The sequence below is a fragment of the Struthio camelus genome, chromosome Z (assembly GCF_040807025.1).
Source record: "Struthio camelus isolate bStrCam1 chromosome Z, bStrCam1.hap1, whole genome shotgun sequence".
NCBI lineage: Eukaryota > Metazoa > Chordata > Aves > Struthioniformes > Struthionidae > Struthio > Struthio camelus.
The window spans coordinates 79,908,680-79,929,172 of NC_090982.1; the positions used below are offsets into that span (position 1 = coordinate 79,908,680).

General features: G+C 44.3%; 1 protein-coding gene across 10 annotated transcripts in view; it reads right to left on the reverse strand.

Annotated features, from left to right (window-relative positions):
- LOC138060911 (CUGBP Elav-like family member 4) overlaps window positions 1-20,493 on the reverse strand; it is a 721,412-nt gene that overhangs the window by 105,020 nt on the left and 595,899 nt on the right. For 6 of the 10 annotated variants that reach the window (XR_011137894.1, XM_068928238.1, XM_068928243.1 and 3 more), the window contains exons 4-5: window positions 5,904-6,032; window positions 493-572 (exon numbers count right to left, since the gene is read on the reverse strand). Coding sequence is in view for 9 of the 10 variants with exons in the window: in XM_068928238.1 (XP_068784339.1) it covers window positions 493-572; window positions 5,904-6,032 (209 nt within the window). In the remaining variant the exon portion in view is untranslated. The remainder of the gene's footprint in view (window positions 1-492; window positions 573-5,903; window positions 6,033-20,493) is intronic. The other 4 variants (XM_068928240.1, XM_068928237.1, XM_068928244.1 and 1 more) reach the window with 1 other exon arrangement.

Here is a 20,493-nt window from a genome sequence, read left to right on the forward strand (position 1 = left end):
CTACCGCTGTGTGGTTTGTCTCTAAATTCTAATGCCATAATGTGTGTGCACTGCTCTCTGCTGAATACTGACAAAAAGTCCTTTACTGTTCACCCAGAGGTAGTGACTCTTTTGGGAGGGAAAACAAGCCCTTGGATGCAAGTTTCTGCTTGATTCAACCCACTGAGGCTTAAAAGGTTACATCCGTGGTGAGCTTGACCCAACGTTCTTGGCACCTGCAAACCATATGTCTTTTTTTCAGGTCATCAAAACAGCTGTTGACAGGACACAGCACCCTTTGAGGCTGTGAGTGAAACGACAACGTCATCTTGGCCTTTCCAGTGACTACCTAAACGCATCCAAGGCCCTGCATGCCTGGGCTGTTATTCATCTTTCCTGGAAGATGAGTTGCAGAGAAGAGATAAACCATCCCCCCTCCTCAGATAGGCCACAGGGCAGCAAAGGCTGGACCGATCCGCTGGGTAGTCTTCCCTATATCACAGAGCTACTCACCGGCATTGTCTGGCTGCCATGCAAGGCATTGATGGCTGCTTGGGCCTCTGCATGTGAAGAATATTTCACAAATGCACACCCTGAAAAAGAAGAGCATAAGAAAGGTTGTATGGATACCAAGAAAACCCCATCTAGCTGAGTGTCCTTCCTGGAGAACTGTTCAGTAATGAAGCTAATGGAGAAAGTATAACAAACAAATGTGTTCCTGGTCATTCCTTCCCAACATCCAGACATCAACAGCCCATGGACCTCCTGAGGCAAAGCTGCACTCAGAAGTCCCACAATGCATGCAAAGGGGAATAATGGACCCACCCTGCATGAACCTAGCAACTACCTTTTTATTAAGGGGAATGATGGAGCCACCCTGCACGAACCTAGCAACTACCTTTTGATTCAGGGGAATGATGGATCCACCCTGCATGAACTTAGCAAGTACCTGTTGATTACATTTATCTTTCGGCCTCCACAACTTCCCACACCAGAGTTGCACAATTTTATATTTTATTGTGTGAAAATGCATTTCCTTTTCTTTCTATTAGATGTGCTGCCTGGATATTTTACTGAATGCCCCTCCCTCTCGTGTTATGAGAAATAGCAAAGAATTGTGTAAAACAGCTATCAGAAAGCAGCACGTATTTATTACAAGCAGCCATAGGCCAGCTTTACAGAAGGGATTTAGCCATCTCCAACACACAGGATACCTATATCCTACCACCATCTGGTAGAGCTCCACTACAGACTGCTCAGAGCTCATCTTGTCCCTAAGCAGCTTTAGTCTGACAAAGTATGAGATAGCTTCTGATGAAGAAGTAGGGATGGGAGTGCTCTGCATGTGATGATTGCCATCTTGGCCACCACTGAAGTCTGAACCTTATTCTTTCACAGTTAATGTTACAGCATGAGCTGCAGACCGAATGCCTGTACAGTTGGCTTCCTCTGGGCATTAGAGGAATGTAGGCAGCGCTTCTCTGATCTGCCTTGCCTTGTGATAAGCCTCACGCTTTCTAGACTCTTACATAATGGTTTAGGGCAGAAAGGTGCATTTATGAATATGTACTAAAGTACAGAAATGATCAACTCTCTGAAGGGGCACACGCACCACTAGAGTGGGGGAAAGCATTGCTAACACTCTTAGCTACAAGCAAACTGACTCAGGGAGAGGAAAAGTAATTTCCATATGCTAAGGCGGTTTTTGGAACAGACTGGAGAGAGCTGAGAAGTTTTGGCTTCCATTTCTTCCTATTACTACTAAAGACTTCTGAGCTTTTACCAGTTTGCAGAGCATGAACCATTTCCCTATAGGGACGCAGACCACTGGACAAAGGATTTGAGTCCCTGCAATGGGCCAGCTCTCCTTTATTTCCTTTGCAGCCTCTTTAGAAGCGGTCAGTACATCCCCAATGATCCCTATGGTGCAGGGCAAAAGTAACAACATTATAACACCCCACTTGCAAATTTGAAGAATAAGCCTCAAAGGTCCCCAAAATCAGCACCCCACACTGAGAAAAGAAGAAATTGAAGAAAGCAGTGGTAGCACCTTCTAAAATAATACATATATATGAAATTAATTTACAGTTAGGAGTCCTTTCCTTTGCATTCCCCCGCCCCACTCTACTCAGACTGTATTTCAGGAAAAGCATAATGATTGTTGCTAATAGTTGGATCTAATTTATAAGGAGCTGAGTAGAGACAATCACAAGAAAATGAGATAGATAAACTTCAGCTGGAAACAATAGGGATCAATTATGACATAATCGCAGCCTAGCTTTCCAGGGCTCCTGAGATACTGTGCCTTCCTCTTCATTAATCAGAGATAATCCAGAATTAGGGTGTTTAATTATTTGCAGAGATTCTTTTGTACTTTCTGCCTCTAAAAAGAAGATGCTGATTAGCAAATATACAAAAGCTTTCCAGCTCCAGTCACCCATTGCATTTAGAGCAGGATTTTTGGCTGTAGTGTTGCTGTCATATTGAAGTCTTCAGTCTCTTCAGGTGAAATTCACCCCTGTGCTGAGGAACCTGCTGGATCAGTGGAGCTGTGTAAAGGCTCTAATGAAAGGAGGTATTTATCCTGTTTAATGCCCAAGATGCTCATGGGGTCCATCCATTGCTTCCTCCTGCTGCTTCTGGTAGGTTTTATGGTAACAGGACAAATGAAAATTCAGCTTTCAGCAGTGTATGGTGATAAGAGAGTAGCAGTGACTCTAAGCCTTCAGCCCTTTTATGTGTGTGTTCAGTGGGATGGCTTCTGTATACAACATGAAATGTGCATGTTATCTTTCTACCCGTTGTGACCAAAACAGAGTCCCGGATCTTGTGAGCTGAGGATGAGAGTCATATCACTCTCCTTAAAATAGTGCTATCCCTTTGACAGGAACAAATCTAGAGTTTAAGGGGATTTTGACACACAGAGAGATACATAACCTGTGCTGAAATGGGAGTTACATGTGCTCAAGTGCTCTTTCCTTCTTTCTAGATCAGGGAGCTGGAAAGGCTGCTCTAACTGTCTTGTCAGGTCTCCTGCAGAACAGAGGAGATTGCAGAGTTGGGGCCTAAGGTTACTGTCGCTGAGGGTGCGTTAGACTTCTCTTGTGGGACTTCTGGTGCTGTGGGACAACTTTACTGAGGTAGACAATTGCTGAATTAAATAAATAAATAAAAACAGGCTGTCCAGAGAGCAGCAACACAGACCCCTGGGGTCCTCCTGTATCACTAAGCTGGATCCAGTCTCAGTTCAGGTCTCTCACCTGAGGACTCCTGAGCTCCTGGCTGCGGAGAGTGAGCTTTACTGGGAGGAGTGCAAGAAGGCTCCTTCCTCTCCTACCTCTCCCTGCAGAGACAAACTCTATGCTTCCCTTCAGGCAGAGAATTGCTTGAGACCCAGCTCTCCTTCTACCTGGTTGCATGCTCCAACCACTGCTGTGCCTGCCCTGGAGTGCCCCATGCAGGAGGTATTTCTGCAGCCACGTGAAGGGCATGCCCCACGGCTCAGCACATCACCCGTGGTCTCAGGTAAGGTTCAGGTAGCTTTCTGGCTGTGACTATGTGGAAGTTTAGGTGGGAAACTGGCACCCACCTTCTCAGAGCAGTGCCCGCATCAAGGTAGGTGGAGGACTTGGAGGCTCATCACAGGGGAACCTGGTGGAGCTCCAGATATGGGCTGAGTAGGACTGAAGTCTTTGCAATCTCATTGCTATCTGACACTTAGGTAATCTGCCTAAATCTCAGTTTAGGTGGAATTTAAGCCTTCTGGATCTTACCCAAAATAAGTAGCTCACAAGTGATGTGTGCCATGTTGGTTTCTAGCAGATGGAAAACATTACAGACTGGGAATAACTTTGTGGGAGTTGTGGCTTGCCTGACCGTCTCCTAAGATAAGGGCACTACCCTAAACTTTTCTGTTAGATTGACTGCTCTGTGAGTGTGTGTGTGTGTGTAAATTAGGAGCTTCACATTCTCAGTAAATAGCACCAGCAAATGGAAGCTGGTAATATTAACTCTGTCAAGGCTCAGTATTGATCCTGAACAGCTCAGTGAAATGCAAGCCGGAGACTGCAGCCCGCTAGCACTAATAATTAAACTGGTTAGCAATATGGAGCTGCCACTCAGATTCAGACTTATAATGAAATTGTTGAAGAAAAAAAAAAAAAGAGAGAGAGCAAGAATGAATATAAGTCTGCATGTTGGGTCTCCTTTGGCAACCAGTTTCTTACAGATCTCAGACATTATTGCCTTTATTATTACTCAGTTTGACTCCTTTGTCATTAGATTTTATTCTGTACAATTCCAGGTGGAGGCAGATGGACGTATGGTTTATTTATTTATTTATTTTTTGCTTTTCCCCAATTTACTGAGTTGTTCAGTGAACTGAACCTTTACCCACCTACCATCATGATGGCCAACCAAGGCTATCCCCTTCCAGTGGGGCAGCCACCTTCTTTGGGTGTCATGGAACTAAACTAGCCAAAAATCAATAGGAGGGTGCCCGCAGTTTGTTTTCAGCCATTTGTATCAGGAAGACTGGGCTTTGCTGACTTACATCAAACTGGTCCCTGCTGCCCTTTAATGTCAGTGTGACATTAAGTGGCAGTTTTTCTGCCAACAGTGACTTTATGGAACAGCAATATCTTTCTCTAGTGTATCACTGTGGTTTGGATTTTTCACCTTCCTGTTGCAAAAATATGCTGGTTGATGTTGTCACATGTCAAAATACCCAGTGAGATATGAACTGCATCAGCAGGACTGGTCTCTTCCCTGGTGCTGCACATGCCAGCAGAGTTTATGATATATTATACGCAGATCAATATTTAATGGACACATTATACTGTCAAGAGAAGAGGGCTTCCTACTCAAATTGAAGTTACTTTGTCTAGAAAGTGACTGGAAAAAAAAATGTCCCTGATATTCAACAGCTCAACCTCGTTCAGACACCTAGGCTGTAAAAAAGGATCCCGTGTGCTATCCGAGTAACAAGCAGTCAGAAAAAATGTTAGCAGGAGGTAAGGCACCTACATTTGAAAGTTAAGCATTCGCACATTTTAAACAGCAAATGCCCATTGAGCATAATGTTTAATCGGGGCCTGTACCCTTGCAATTGTGATGACCTATTGGTGTACATCTATGCAAAGGCCAATTAAAGAAGGGGAAGACCTGGGACTTGTAGATGAGAAATAGGCCAACATAGCAGAGGTCTGTATCTGGCTATCCTACCAACCTGCCATATGGTCTCAGGGAGGCATTTTCTTGCTGCTGTTTTAGCTCTTGTCTTTATCTGCCTTCTCTGCTTTGACTCAGGCTTCTTTAGAGCAGAGTTTCTTCCCTAAGGGATGTCTCTCTCTGTGCAAGTTGGAGCTTTTGGATATTACTGTGAAACAAGTAATAACATCTTAATGACGTACTAAATGAGCTGGTGAGTCAAGATGTGAAAGAGAAAACTTGACTTTCCTTAAAGAAAGGATGACCCTATTTCCTGGGGAAAAAAACTCCCAGCTTTCCCAGGGCAGATGAGGAGAGCAGGTCTTGAGAGGATGTGAAGACCTTCAAAGGTGTTCAAAGGGAGGCAGTGCCCTGCAAGCTAGGAGCAACAGGGGTGAGTTTGCACACAGAGACACAACTCATCAGGGGCATCTGTTTTTAACTGTCATTAGCTCTTTGTTCTCATGCATAAGTAAAGAATGACCAGCAAGGAAATGGTCTCCCTTGGCAAATTTGACCCTTCCTAATGCAAGAGACGCTATCCTGATAGCCACCTAGTGACTGAGAAATTATATATATATATATATATATATATATACACATATATACACACACACACACACACACACACACACACACACACACACACACACACACACACCAAGACCAGGTCTAATTTGAAGCTAAAGTCAGTCTGTCACAAGCCATCATCTTACCTTTGCTGTTGCCATCGGGTCCCCGAAGGATTGTGCACTCCTCAATGTTGCCAAATGCCTCGAATAGCCTGCGCACGTCATCTTCTGACTGCTGCTTATTGAGCATACCCACAAAGAGTTTTCTGTCTTCTGGAACAAAATAAAGAGATGCTTACCATATTTCAGGAGGGATGTGAAAGCCAAGATGGCTCAGTATCACATGCAAAAAACAGTGATTTTTATTGAGATGACACGTTTCTATCTGCTAGTCGTAAGCTGCTAGTCACAAAGTCCCTGGCTTTAAACACCTTAATAGCATCTAATTTTCAGTGAGTACCTGAAAATAATCAGGGACTTCCCCCACCCTCCACCCCCCCCCCCCAAAAAAAAAAAAAAAGCCTCCAAGAACCCAGAGACAACTAAAAAGTTTTAACTGCTTCTGAAAAATCTAGAGTCTTCTGAATTCACTCTTTCTGCTCAATTTTGTCAGTCAACTTGCAGGAACTGAAACAACATCATTGCTTAGACTATCATCCAAGAGGAATGTAGATAAAGATGGCATATAGAAACAAAGTCCAATTGAAAAATAACTTAATAGTATTGTGAAGCTACATAAATTTCAGGAAAAAAATGTTTAACATAAGGTGTTTTAAATCAGGAATGAATTAAATTTAACAGGAGCCACAGCCTGTAAATGGAGATTTGTTATTCATACCCACTCACAGACATATACCTACAAATTTGGGTGAATATTTTTTATCTATATTCGAAGTTCCCTTGACGTAAGCCAGAAGTTTTTGAAATATATATTGTTTTTTAAAACAGAAAGTTAACTTATCTGAACACCAGTCTCTGAGATAGCTCAAGTAGGTGCTATTTCATGTGAAAGCAGGATGTGGTCTGCAGGTAGATTAACGTCTTTATTCAAAATACAGTTTACTTGAACTTATACCAAGTATGGAGAGCTTCAGTCCAGAAGCTGAAGGAAAGGAAAACCTTGATAAAATGTTGGTGAAAATAGAGAGTAAATCAATGACCACTGAGGTGGTATAAAGCTCTCCAAAGGCCCTCAGTGACGCTTCTAGATCAGGTTTATGTTTAAAGCATTGTGACTAGTACTACTACATCATTTAAAAAAAATAAGAAAAAGAAATTGACATAGTTTACATCGTGTATGTAAACAGGCCATTTGCACATGATTCATAAATGTCTTATTTATCATTCATTAAACACTATGCAAATGTGTGAACCAAGAGTTTTTTCAGAGCAGTTTACAGAGCAGATGTAACCAATTTGAATAAATATATGTAAATAAATAAATAAATACTTTGTTTTTTATTTATTTTTAATACACATGAACCTAAAGCTGAACAAAACATTGGTTTGCAACAACCCTTTTCTGGCTGACTAATTGGGTGATTTATGTCAGTTTTGTTCACTGAGAAATTGTTGGTGTAGGCAATCTGTTCTGCTTCAACCAGTGTTTGATCAAAATTCCTCTCTCCAAGATGCACCTGCAAATTGGCAAATTACTTTATAGCCTTGGATGAGGATAATTTTTCATACAGTGGGTATCAATTGAGGATATTAGGAGCTTTCAGTCCTGCAGTGGAGTTATCCACGTGAACTAGAAGTGTGCTGCCCATAGAAAAGAGGGAGTTATGTTGCCTTCAGTCAGGCTGCTGTAGTGGTAGAAAAAATTAGGTTGAGGCTACATGCGTAGGGGAGAAGAAAAACAGGGATCAAAAGAAAACTTTTAAGCACCATGAGAGGAACTGTGGGATTGCCTTCCAATAGATAAGCTGAAAGCAAGAAATCTGCCTACTTTACGATGAACTGATTAGTTAACGAAGGGACTCTCTGAGGTCTTTACTGGCAACATAGAGGTCAGGCTTCAGTGATGCACAAAGCCCTTTCTAACCCCATGCAGGTTGTCTCCACCTCAAGAGAAGCAGTTTTGGACACCTCAAAGGTTCGTTTTACAGATGGAGACAAGCAGGAAGTAAAATGACATTGGCGATTAAGCTCAGTGAAGTGACTATGAGCCCTAAGAATTGCATCTGGGCAATCTGTATAATCCCCACAGGATTTTTTTCCCCCCAAATGTTTTTGCCTGTGTTTTGTCCAGTTTTTTTTAATAAAGGATTTAAACAATTTTAATCCTGTAATGGCAAAGATTGGACTAAGTAGCCAAGATGCTCCCTGCAGGGAGCAGTCACTATGGGTCTGAGGAGCCTCCTGCTTTTCTCTTCCTTTTTAGGCCAGAGCGTGGAGAAAGATTTGAGTCCAAAGTCCAACTGGTTGTGCAAGTATCTTAGAAAAACCCCTCTGGAGAGTGACAACAGCTGCTCTGGAAGATGGGAAATATTTTAGGATGGGGGCAGAGGGGTGGAAATGAGCTGGGAACACAACCCCCCAAAAGGCTTTGCCTGGAAAGTTTATATCCAGTAAATAGTTCCAATGTCTGCTATATTGTACTTTATACAGTTTCCTCTGTCTGAAATGAGCTGTTTCAGCAAAAACACTCCCATAGCAGTGTAACTGTATTTTCACCAGGCCTTTTGCTAATATAAATGTATCATTAAAAAAAAAAAAAAATCACATCCCTCCTCTGTCAGCAAAACTCTCTAGTGTGGAACCGGCCTGAAACTGCCTTGTCTGGTTTAGTTTATGCAAAGCTTTAACTAGGCGTGTTAGGAACCGTTTAATTTTATACTTTATTTTATTTTATTTTATTTTATTGTACCCCCCTCCCCTTTCTGCATCTCCCCATGACGCTAGGAGGGGTGACACCTGTCCCTGGAGCTGGCTGGCAGAAAACACTGGCCACAGCTGGGGCTGGCCGCGGTTTTGTGAGCTGCCCACAAGGTGGCCATCCGATCACCAGGAACAGCCTCCGCAGAGGGCAAGGATCACCTTCCCAAGGCGCTGCTGGTCCCGCCGCTCCAGCAGAGGTGGCTCGAAGGGGACCCATTCCCAGCCCTGGCTGGAGATCACCTCCAGCCCTGTCTCTGAATCGGGTGCCGTCTCTCCCCCTGGAAAACTGTGCCTTGGGCTGTCAGCGGAATCATTTGTCACCTCCGTGGTCTCAGAAATCTACACAATCACACACTCAGCTGATAAAAAAATGAGTCAGTTTAACAAGCTTTTTTCTCTGAGAGGCTCTTTTAACAAAACGCTGCATTTACCTTTCACATCCCAGGCCTGCCAGGGAGCTCAGTAGTGTATTTTAGCAACACACCTTGCGCGCCTTGGGTGGGAAGAGACAGGGAGGCTGGCCAGCAGCTGGAACTATTCATTAAGTTCTTCATCTTGGCTAATGAGTTTTTCCCTTAATGGGTTTGCACGGAGCCCTTCACACTCTCAGCACTCCTGCATCCACTTTGCCAGGTCCCAAACAAAAGGCCGACGTCCCATGCACCATGGCAACTACTTCCACTTTGTCAGATATGCCTGAACAAGGTGTTGAAACTGCCAGAATGAAATGAAGAGCGAATGTGCTGGTCTCCCGGGAACATGTCTGCGTGTGTATGCACGCTACAAACACTCTCCACCAGGCTCATCCAGCATCCTTTAATGAGAGCGGAGTTCAGCACATTGCTAACTATCATTTAGGCACGATGCGCTTGGCAGCCACATGCTACAGAAACCAAATGTTTAGGTTGCACAAAACCCTGGAACTGTCTCCGGGTCCTGCCATCCCTGAGCTGCGTGCATCTGTAGGGTGTAGGGCCTGTACCAGCCTGCTGAGTCCCACGCTTCCTCCTCCTTCAGTAAAGGGCTGCCCCAACCGTCACATCACAGGACCCACATCTTCTAATGCGGAATTTCACTGAGAAGACTTTGTCCCTTGCGCCCTCCATGGCCATGGTCGATAATTTCATCCCCGTTTCAGAATCTGGAGACTGAAGGGTAAAAATCCTTCAGGTAAAACCAGGGCCCCAGGGCAACAGGAGTATACAGTCCAGAAGGAGAACAGAAATATCATTGTCAAGGTGTGGAACAGAAGCACAAAAAGAGGCTGGGTACAAGCCCATGGTCTGGGACACCCCCAGCATGAGCTGTGGTCATGACCATGTGCTCTAGCCTAAGCCGGTCTAGGTACTCTCCATGGTCAATAGAGAAAGACTGGTACCCTCAGTACTATCTGGTGCATCTTATACAACAGCGGCGGACAGCCCTCGGGAGAAGCCTCTATCCTGTCCCTACAAGGGAAACTGAGACAAGACCTTACCTGCCCTGTCTAAGGTCAGTTGTGATGAAACCCTACTCTACACAGCTTCCTCAAAGCCATGCATAAGGTGGTGATTCCTATTTCCTGAGCACTTCCCTGAGCTTTTCCCGAGCTTTCGTTTGGGTCCGTCAAAATGTCTATTACATATACCAAAGTGACAGTTTCTGTTTTTATCTCAGGGCCAAATTTTACTTTTCAGCGAAGAAACCTTGCTAGTCTGTCTGAAGAGACAGCCGTTACCCCAGCAGCAGTGACACTACCCTGCAATGGGGCGGTTGAGCAAGGTGTCCACGTAGGCTTCTTCTCCCCATGTTTTCATTTTCCCTCATCAGTCCTTCCCCACTACCTGCGTCCATCCTGCCTGCTTGGCCCATGGACGTTTTGGGCTAGGAGATAATTATTTCTCTGTGCTGTTGTGCCCAGAAGAGCCCCAGAATTTTTTGCTGGTGCACCATGAGGCCCTCACCATGAGTGTCCTGGGGCAGTTCCTTAAAAGAAAAAATAAAGTTCACGTGTTTTTCCGCAGCACAACCACAGCGATAACAGGATCCAGCGCTACCCATCATCCCTCCCAGGAAGACAAAGAGAGAAAGGCCTCAGCGATGGTAAACCAGAGTCCTCACAATTTCAGACACGTTCCCTTGGTGACATTTCCAGTATTTCCATGAAACTAGGGCCCCCTCTTGCTCAAGACCAGAGTGGCTTGCTTGAGTCAGGAAAAACTGGCTGCAAGGCACAATGGTGAGGAAGCGTGACTTGTCAGATAAATATACAGTGTTTATAAAACTCCCTGGCTGTGTTTATATGAAACCTCGGCACCTTCCCCAGTGCAAATAGGGGTTAAATTATTCCCTGTCCTATTTGTATTTAAATGTTATGTTTCTGTGATAAGCGTAAGGCAGAGGTGTCAGACGGGCCCAGGGAAGGAGACGGCACGCGTGAAAGGTGAAATAATAGAGTGTTGCAAACCAAGTGCTGAGAGGAGCCGGGAAGGGGGGACACAGGAGTGAGGGGGAGAAGGGGGGAGGATGGGCACTAATTAAAGAGACAGAGGGGACAATGAGATGCAGGTTGTTTGACCCTCCGCAGAGCAAAAGGACAAGAACAAGAATCACAGCAATTGTGGAGGGACTGGAGGAAAATTAGGGTCACTCACAGAGAGACATGACACAGGTTTGTATTTATCCAGATAGCTCTCGCTAATGTATGTGTGTGCGTGGGGGTACATTTAGATAAGAGTATATAAATATACTTGTGTTCTTGTATTCCTCATGCAGGACAAAGAGGTTGAATCCCTGCATCAGGAAAGTGGAGCCTAGCCTTACCATCTAGAAGAGCATACCCAAAGCCTTGGAAATAAAGAGGGACACATCCACCACCTCTATGGCCTGGGCTAATCAAGAGGGCGAAGCAGAAGATCATCACAGTCTCTTCTAGCCATCAGACTTCCTATTCTAAAACCCAGGAGCTTCCCTAGAATTTTATCCCAAGTTCATTTCCAGGGCACTGCATGCAGATAGTGTGCTTCTACGTGCAAGAAAGAAGTTGCAGTTGCATATTTCTGTAAGGGATCATGTGTCTTCTACAAGCACATGAAACTTTGTGAAGCAGATCTCAATGCTTTTGGCTTTCTAAGCATCTGACTGAGGTTGCTGCATGGCTTCATTTTAGGAGTGATACCAGACACTAATTAATGCCATTATTCATTTAAATAGTTAATAGTTATTTGTCCCTACTGCTATTTCCCCCCTCCTCAAACACTGCTTTCACACACCATGAGAGACCAGCTGCAGAGCTGGGATCTAGGTACTGGCAGGGCCTTCAAGCTTATCTCCTCGGCACCATGAAAGAGCAACCATGCAGCCCACAGGTGTTTTGCCAACCAGGCCTGGGTAAGAAGAAAACAATGGTGTCCCAGCCTGCGTGTCACAGCCATCAGAGAGAATGGATCTTCCTTGTCATTCTTCCTGATGCTCTCCCCACTGGTCTGTCTGCGGAGAAGAGAGAGGAGCTGGTGCTGCAGGGTGCCTTGTCAATGTGAGATGGACCAGACTACCATGTAGGTTCAGAAACATGCTAAGACCACAGAGAGGAAAAGGACAGATAAATCCAGGGTATTTCTGGGGAACCTGTTCTGGGCAGGGCACCTTGAAGCTGTGTTACCTTGTAGAGCTGGACTGGCATCAGCATCATGCTAAAGAAGAACAAAGGAGCTGTAGAGCACAGGGATAAGCCACAGGCACTCCTGACCATTGCTGAAGTTTGGACTGAGGTCCAGCCCTGAACTGAAAATTGCTGGCTCAAACCCATTCCCCTCTTGAGCTGGAGTCCCCAGAAAGCCCCACTTCCCTCAACCTCTGCTAATCAGGTGGATCAATAGGCTAAAAGCAGGGCATTTCCTGGGGCCTGGGCTGCACAGTCCTATTGCCATTTTCACAGCATTCCTACAACTCTGTGATGATGATTACAGCCCTTTCCACAGGGGAAACAATTACACATTCTGTTGTAGCTAATTGTAAATTAGCTAATTATCTTCTCTGTGGTACCTTGCTGGAAAATACATGAACCTTGTAAAATGGAGGTGTTTCAAAAATTAGGACTATGGAAAAAAAACAACAACAACCAAAAACCAAGCCCACTCCAGAAACAACAAAAACCTACCACTACCTAACTTCAACCAATAGCAACCAAATCCTTCTTCCACCTGCATAGGCTTCTACTTCCCCCCCATCCTGTGTCAAACAACACCCACAAAGGGCTAATTCTGCTGCAGGCTTTAAAATGTTTGCTGAGTTCACCTGTTTCTTGCAGCTGGGTATTGTGGGGCATCCCTAATCACATCTTAGCAGGAGTGATTTCTTTGTGCTGATCTCTTCCCCTCCTCCCTCCCTAATTTGGTTTTACTTAACAGATTCTTTATATCCCATACGTTAGCAGATATGATTGCACAGCTGCTGGTCTCCAACTGCTGGAGACAGAGGCTTTGAGACACCCGGGCTAGAGAGAATAACAGCTAATCTGAACAGCTGTGTGATGCGGACAAGCGCAAATGAGTATAAGCCCAGGTGTGGGAGAATAATTCTCCTGTACAAAGAAGGAAGCTTCAGCCTACAGGTGTGTTACTCTCCACTGTATCTGAAAAACTTAGTTTGAAGGCTTTCTCTTATTTAATTGTTTGGCAACACTCTGGGTCTTGACTTGGATGTGGATCTTACATACAGAGTAAATGAACAGCTGTACAAGAGACAGAAGGTCTGTCTAGCTCAGTATGCTGCCTCTGACAATGGCAAGTTGTGTGTGTCTAGGAATGAACATAAAAACAGGGTAAACAATTTTGTTAATCCCCTAAAATATTCTCTTAGACTCCAGCGCTCTGCAGTTTGGGGACTTCTGGAGTCTGAAGTGGTGTTTTTATATGTAATAGCTTGTGATGTATTTCTCTTTGATGTAATTGTTCAGCTGGCTTTTGAACCCATGCAAACTACGAGCGTCTGCAATATCCTGTGGCAAGGTGTTCTGCAGCTTAATCATGTGTTGTGCTAGGAACAACTTCCTTTTGTTTACTTTGAGTGTGCCACAGACTAGTTTCAACTGATAGGCCTTAGATCTTGTTTTGGAAGAGAAATCACTCCTCATTCAGTTATCGAAGAGAAGGGACGCATGAGGATACGCAACAGCTTGGCCAAAGGTCCCTTCTGTATGTTTCAAGCTGGTATTCAGGACTCCTAGGTCTCATCTCAAGCCATGCTATGGATATTATGGAAGGCAGAGTCTCTTCTCCCTTAGTGAGATTTGTTATTCTTGGTAACAAAGAGAGAGATCACCACATAGTTGCTGTCAAAAAATACCTGCACTACATCTCTGCCAAGGTCAAAGGCCTATGTGGAGATAGAGTCTACACAAGTCGCCCCGTGCAAAAAGCAGCCTCAGTTTCCCTGTCTGTAAAATAAATAGGCTGGTGCTTTCACCACGCAAAATTGGGTACTGCAGAGGTTCTTCAGTGTTTGCCATGAGCCAGGAACCTAGGGAGCTCTGGAAATAATAAAGAATGGTAGCTGATAGACTGGAGGTCAGATCACTGGCTGAAACCTCCAATGGTTTCTATTAGATCTAAGTGCTGTTACTCAATGAGGCAAGTCAAGGCAGGGTTTCTCTCTCAATGAAAAGTCCTACTTCTGCAAATGGCAATGAGTGTGGATCTTGGAGTGGTCTCCTGAGGAGGCACTTTTATTTCTTGCAGTGGTGTGATCCTCAAACAGTGATCTAGGCACAAGTGTCCAGGAGAACACAGAGGTTGGCTACTGTGTCCCAAGAGCGACTGGAAAGAAACGTAATGTTGGCGACTAGTGACCCCTTTTTACATTAGAAATGTTGGAGCCTGTTCACCAGCTTTGGGCCCCACATCCATACTCTTATCCTATCCTATTCTCTCCTACCCTGTTCTGTCCTATCCTCCAGAACAGAGAGATCTGTTTGAGAGAGTATTGGAAGAGACCTTTGGTCCACACTAGCTGTTAAACATATTTAGAATTCTTTGGTGGAGCAGGCAAGTAAGCAGGATGGCTGAAGTTCAGAGCTGGGACAGAAAATGGAAGGAGATATAGAAAAAAGTTCAGACTAGGGCACTAGCACTGTCTGTGCTTGGCCGGCCTTTGCACCTGTGGCAAGGCAGACCTGTTGTCTACCTGTACTGAAGTGAATCCAACCTTACTCCTACAGCCTCATTTGAACAGCTCAGACAAGACTCAAGCTTCCTCTGAGTAGACAGATACAGCAGAGGTTATGGACGATATTTGGGCAATAGGCCAAGCAAACCCTATGATGAAGACATACCCTAAATGACTCTCTTAACAGCAGAATCTCCTTGTATAGCTGAGAATATTATAACCCCAAGACAAATATCAGCAGTTCTGACTTGCTGAACAGCACTGTAACAGCTGTCCATTGCCAAGAGATGCAATTCCCTGTGTAGATCTTAAATGACAGGTTTTATGGTGTTTGGTATTGAGCTGGGAACACAACTCACAACAGCCCACTTTATTAGTAGCTGTTGCTTTAGAAAAGCTGGTGATGAGTACAGTCTAAGACCTGGTGTCAAGCAAGGCACAGACTCTGCCTGATTTGTCCCTGGAAGGTCATAATTGTTCCAAGTTTATTCATTAGCTGGAATACTTATCTGGAATATTTCAGAGAATGATTCATGTTGCAATGTTTTTTGGGAAAAAAGATTCAGGAGTCAAACCTGAGCTTTCAAAATTCCATGTATAGCTAAAACACCGTCTTTACCCTTTTTCATCCCGCCACAATAGGATGAATATCTGAATTCAAACTAGCTTTTCAGTTGTGAAAAAAGTCACATATCTTTCCCTAGATGTTACCAGGCTATGCATAGAGTTTCCATTTTCTGGGAAGACCCCTGGCCACAAGCTGGTACACTAGAATATTCATGGGAGAAAAGTGCCAAAAGAGAGGGAGCATTGTAGTACAGAGATATGCAGCTCTACTGTAACTAAACTGTGCAGGACTTTCCATGACTGCTTGGGCTTCTTCCTCTTGGAACTCTGCGGATCTCTCCCAGGACCAGGCTTGATGGATTTCCCAAAGAAGAAGCAAGTGAAGGAGAAGACTGTCTTGTACTATCAAACGACACCTCAAATAAACACTGAATTACATCATACTTTTACACTCATCTTTCAGAGGCAGCTCAGATTTGAATACAACTCCTGCGGGAACTTCTGGGGAATTTAACACATCTTAATTCCTATGTGTAATATCCCCTTTTTACTCTGTCACAACACAAGCTGGGGTTGAGCCTTAAGGGCCGTTTGGTTTTCACGCTCCTTCAGAGCAAAGCTTAGAAGATTCTTGACAAACTCCGCAGGGTCAGTGGTGTCAAGGCTGATACGTCAGGAAAATAAGTTTCAATTCCTAAACTCATCTCACTGGTGACCTGTCAGGGCTTTGAAACCCCTTCCAGAAGCCTGGAGGGCCATGACATTAATCCATGGTAGCACTCAAGCCTTGAGCACTGAGGACTATTGGAACAGCAAAGACAAGGGAAAAAGGTTGGGGGTGGGGGAACGGTGGGAAGGACATATTTTCTCTTGCAGGAGCTGTGACGACATTTCAGATCAAATTAAACTTCAGTTTTTAAAGACTTCAGTGGAGGTAATTGAAACACTTCCTCACAATTGCCTGAACCTAAGTGTTATCTCTTTTTTCCTCTGTATATCATCCCTTTTCCCCCAAGCCTGAGACAGCCCTGCACGGCCACAGCCTCCTTAATATTAAAGACGGTGATTAAATGGGATTCGCCAAAAGACAAAGGGCTGAAAACCTGCCAATTGTTAATCCCTCTTTCGCTGTGCTTAAAAATTCCATTTCCTTCATTTGAAGAAAGGTGGGGGGGAAGAAAAGAGAATTATACGCCTATGTCTAATTTAAATTCTGGCGTCGCGGGTCCTGTTCCCTTCTCCCTCTCTTGACGTCTGAATATATTCCTTTATTACCATTATTACAGCTTTCTGATTGCATTAAAATTCATCCACACGCTTCTCTCCACATTCCACTTTTCTTTTGCCAGTTTTTTTGCTAATTCCCTTTTTCTCTCCCCACTTCCCTCCCCACTTTCAAATTATACAGAATGTCATTAAAGATCTCCACAAAATGCCTCAATTCCTTTTTCTCTTGCTTTTATAAACTTGCTGGCTTTCTTCCTCTCCATCCCTTCGTCTACAAACAAAGAAAATGAAGAAGGAGAGGCAAAAGAATACAGAATACAATAATAAAGGAATCCAAGCAGCATGTCTCATAGGTCTCAGTAACACCTTTCCTACATCATACAGCTCTGGGCCTAATGCTCACTTCAGTTATGAAACTGTATTTCACACAGAAGTTTTTTGTATTATTTGTTTGATGCTTGTACCTGGAACCCTCAGCTAAAATCAAAGCGGAGGTGTGGCGAGCGGAGGTGTGGTGTATGTAAGCATGGAAAGAGACAGTCCTGCCTGTAGCTATAAGCAGAAAAATAGGAAGGTTGGAAATAGAAGTGTAGTTTCATCCCGCTTTACAGAGGAAGAGCTGAAACTTTGTGAGGATTTGCCTATGGAAGTGAACAACAGAGCTAGAGTACATAGGCCCAGTTTCAGGTGACTACTTCAAGACCTGAACTTAAATGGGATCAGCCCTTTGAATGCTTCAGACATCCCACTGACTGCACATGAGATTTTAAAAGTGCCATTTTTATCTGCACAAGACAGACTACCCAAAAAGAAGACGTATCTTTGCTTAAGTCGGCTCCCTGGATCTAAGTAGAAGTCCCAGTCTGGGGATTTTATAAGTGAAAATTAAGGTGACAGCTGGAACCCTTCCCTACGCAGAGTGCCACCTCCTTTATAGGCACCTAAACTATATGGTGAGGGTAGGCACATAACACCAGCGTGGTCATGTTAGGGTGACTGATCCCCCTTAACTGTCCCCATGACTGTTCCTAGCCCATCTGTGAGGAACAAGCTGCTGCTACCAATCTCTTCTGTTTGCTCTTTCTCGTTCTTCAGAGGGTTCCTGTGTGGTTTTGTGAGTTTTTTTTTAAATTATTTTTTTCATTGCTTTCACCCTCCTTTACACTGATATAATGAAATGACAGAAACTGGATGAAAAATGGAATTTTCTTTCTGTGGGAAATACTGATGTCTCAAAAAATACACTCCCACTTTGAACTGGAGAGGCCAAAGTTCGTGTGAAATGGAAATTCTTCAGTTGTGAACTGTTATAAGGTTTTCTCTCAGAGGAGTAAAAAGGCTTTGTCTTAGTAACTTCAAAACGTACGCTACATAAAGCGGAATGGCTGAGGTTTTCAACGAGACAAAAGAGAGTACATCTTCACATACTATATGAATAAAGTGAAGAAGTTTCTGCTACAGTATGTTGTGGAAGGCAAAAGTTATCAACTGGCTCCAAAGAGAATGGAGACAGGTTAGTGGTGACTGGGTCCACTGACTACTGTTAAACACAAGGATCCAGATGCAAAATCTTAAGAAGTCCCTGAACCTACACATGCTGGAAGGTGGAGAGGATTCGGGGAAGAGTAACTCTTTAAAAAATTCCTGTTCTTATTATTTCTAATGGGCACTGCTGGAGCAGAGGACACCGGATTAGACACACCTTTGTTCTAACCTAGAATGCTCTTATGTTCTCAGTGTTTTAATACAGTACGGACTTGAAACAAAATTAATGAAAATAATTCAGTTCAAATGACAGGCTTGTACCTCCTGAAATTAGTACGCAATGAATTAATTTCAAAAAAATGTTCCCTGGCAGAAATCTCATTGAAACGGACCTGTTCCAGGAGAACGTTTTGCCTTTTACAAAACTACACGTTTGGATAGATAACTGTTCCTTTGAAAAGGCTTTGGCCAGCTCAACAAATGACCCAGGAAACAAATGGGTCTGTTTCGGGATGCTGTCTGGCAGAATCTGACCTGACTTATCCGCATACTCATTTAAACCATTACCCCAAGGGGTGTATGCGAAGGAACATTATATTCCGGTGATGCTACACCAGCGCTTGAAATATACATTGGGCATTCAGAGTTAGAGCTAAAGCTTATCGAAGTTAATGAAAAAGAGTGCCACAGAATTTTGCAGCCTTTGGATCAGACCCTCAATTTGCTGAACTGCCGTTCAGTATGTCCCTACCGCTGCTGCTGGTAACGCACCTCCCAGGCAGATGCTTCTGCTTGCAGGAGGCAATATTTGACCTGTGCCAAGCTACGTCTGGTATGGACAGTGCAGAAGGACAGCAGAGCCTGAACGATGCTTATCACACCTTTGGTGTGCTTCGATTCAGGCATCTGTGTATGTGCTTGCATCTTGATGGGCTTCGTTAATATTTCAGGGAATCAAAAACAACGATTTGTTGTTCCCCTAGGAAAGTCCTGGATGCTGGATCTGTCATTTGGATGCGCCTAGGTACCCTCATTTTTTTCTTCATTTTATATTTCCCCAATTCTACATCTTTTCTTAGCCTCCTTTCACCACTTCATTGCAATAAGCAACAGAAAAAAAAAAAAACCCTTTGCAATCCTAGTGCAGGCAAAACTCATCCTTTCCCTGCACAGATGGGGAGGACTTTCCTGCGAGCTTGATCCCAATTTTTAAAACAGCAGTGCAGACCAGTGAGGCAAAGAGGGAAAACTGTGCTCAGTTGGATGGCATCGCCTAAAATGCCACAGCAACAAACACGAATCTGCGATAAAATTAATACCAACCCACCGATGGACAGAGTGATCTTTCTTTAGTGAAATCAATGATTTGCACATACCATGGCTAGAAGCAAGGCCTGCTGGAAGTAACAAAAAGACACCCATAGCTGTGGGATCCTCCACACCCCAGCCTGGAGCCCCGCCAAGCACTTTGTCTCTCTGTATTTGGGCTCATTTCAGACTTAGGGGAGAATTGTCCCACTCAGCAGATTGAGTTGAAGATCTCTTCTCACTGGGGAGAGCGAAATTCTTTGGATGTCGCTTAACATCCGTCTGAAAACACTTTACTGAAGATTTTTTCTTTCCCTCTTCCCTCTCACCCCCCCTCCCCCATTCAACTCTGACTGTCTTTAAATGCCACTGTCATTTCCATCCGCTGACAGAGCTCTTTAACTGCTGTGCCGAATGGCATTCGCTAAAACCAACTAATAGAGGGAAATGAGGTTAACCTTTAAGAAAGGTGAAAATGAGCCGGGTGCTATGCCAGCAGTAAAGAGCAGTTCATAAACAGGCCTCTTGCTGCAGAGGCAGTTTGCTGCAGGCCCCGGCATTCCTGGTAGCTCCATCTGCCAGAGGTTTTTGGAAGCGAGTTTTGGGAGGCAGAAGGCATGGGACCCCGTGGTGGCAGAGCGACTCCAGATGCACAGTTGTTGCCAGACTGGTGGGCTCCCATGCTGTGCTGACTGGGGTCTGTCTGAGGACTGGAACTTCCTGATGTGTAGCTGGTCCTTGTCCAAAAGGCCTGCAGAGACAGGCTCGTGGCTCTGATCTTGGCTGCTGCCATTTGAACTCACAGCAAATTTGCACTGGCAGTAGCGGACTCATACAATGTGTTGTTTGTGAATGCATACCCACGCATTTACTGGTGGCTTATACTAGCAAAGCCGTTCTCCACTGTTTTCTTCCCTAAGATGCAGGGAGATGGGAGTGCTTTGGGCCAAATCCTGTTTTGCCTGTCTCCCTATTCAGTTCCTTCTTTTCAGTGGTCTTCTAAAATCTTTCACAGCTCCGCCCTATACCTCCTATCCTGTACTACCTACCATCTGCTACTGATGGACTTAAGGCTCTGCTTCAGTAAAGGTGGTATTGCTGGGCAATCTGGCCTCTCTATAAG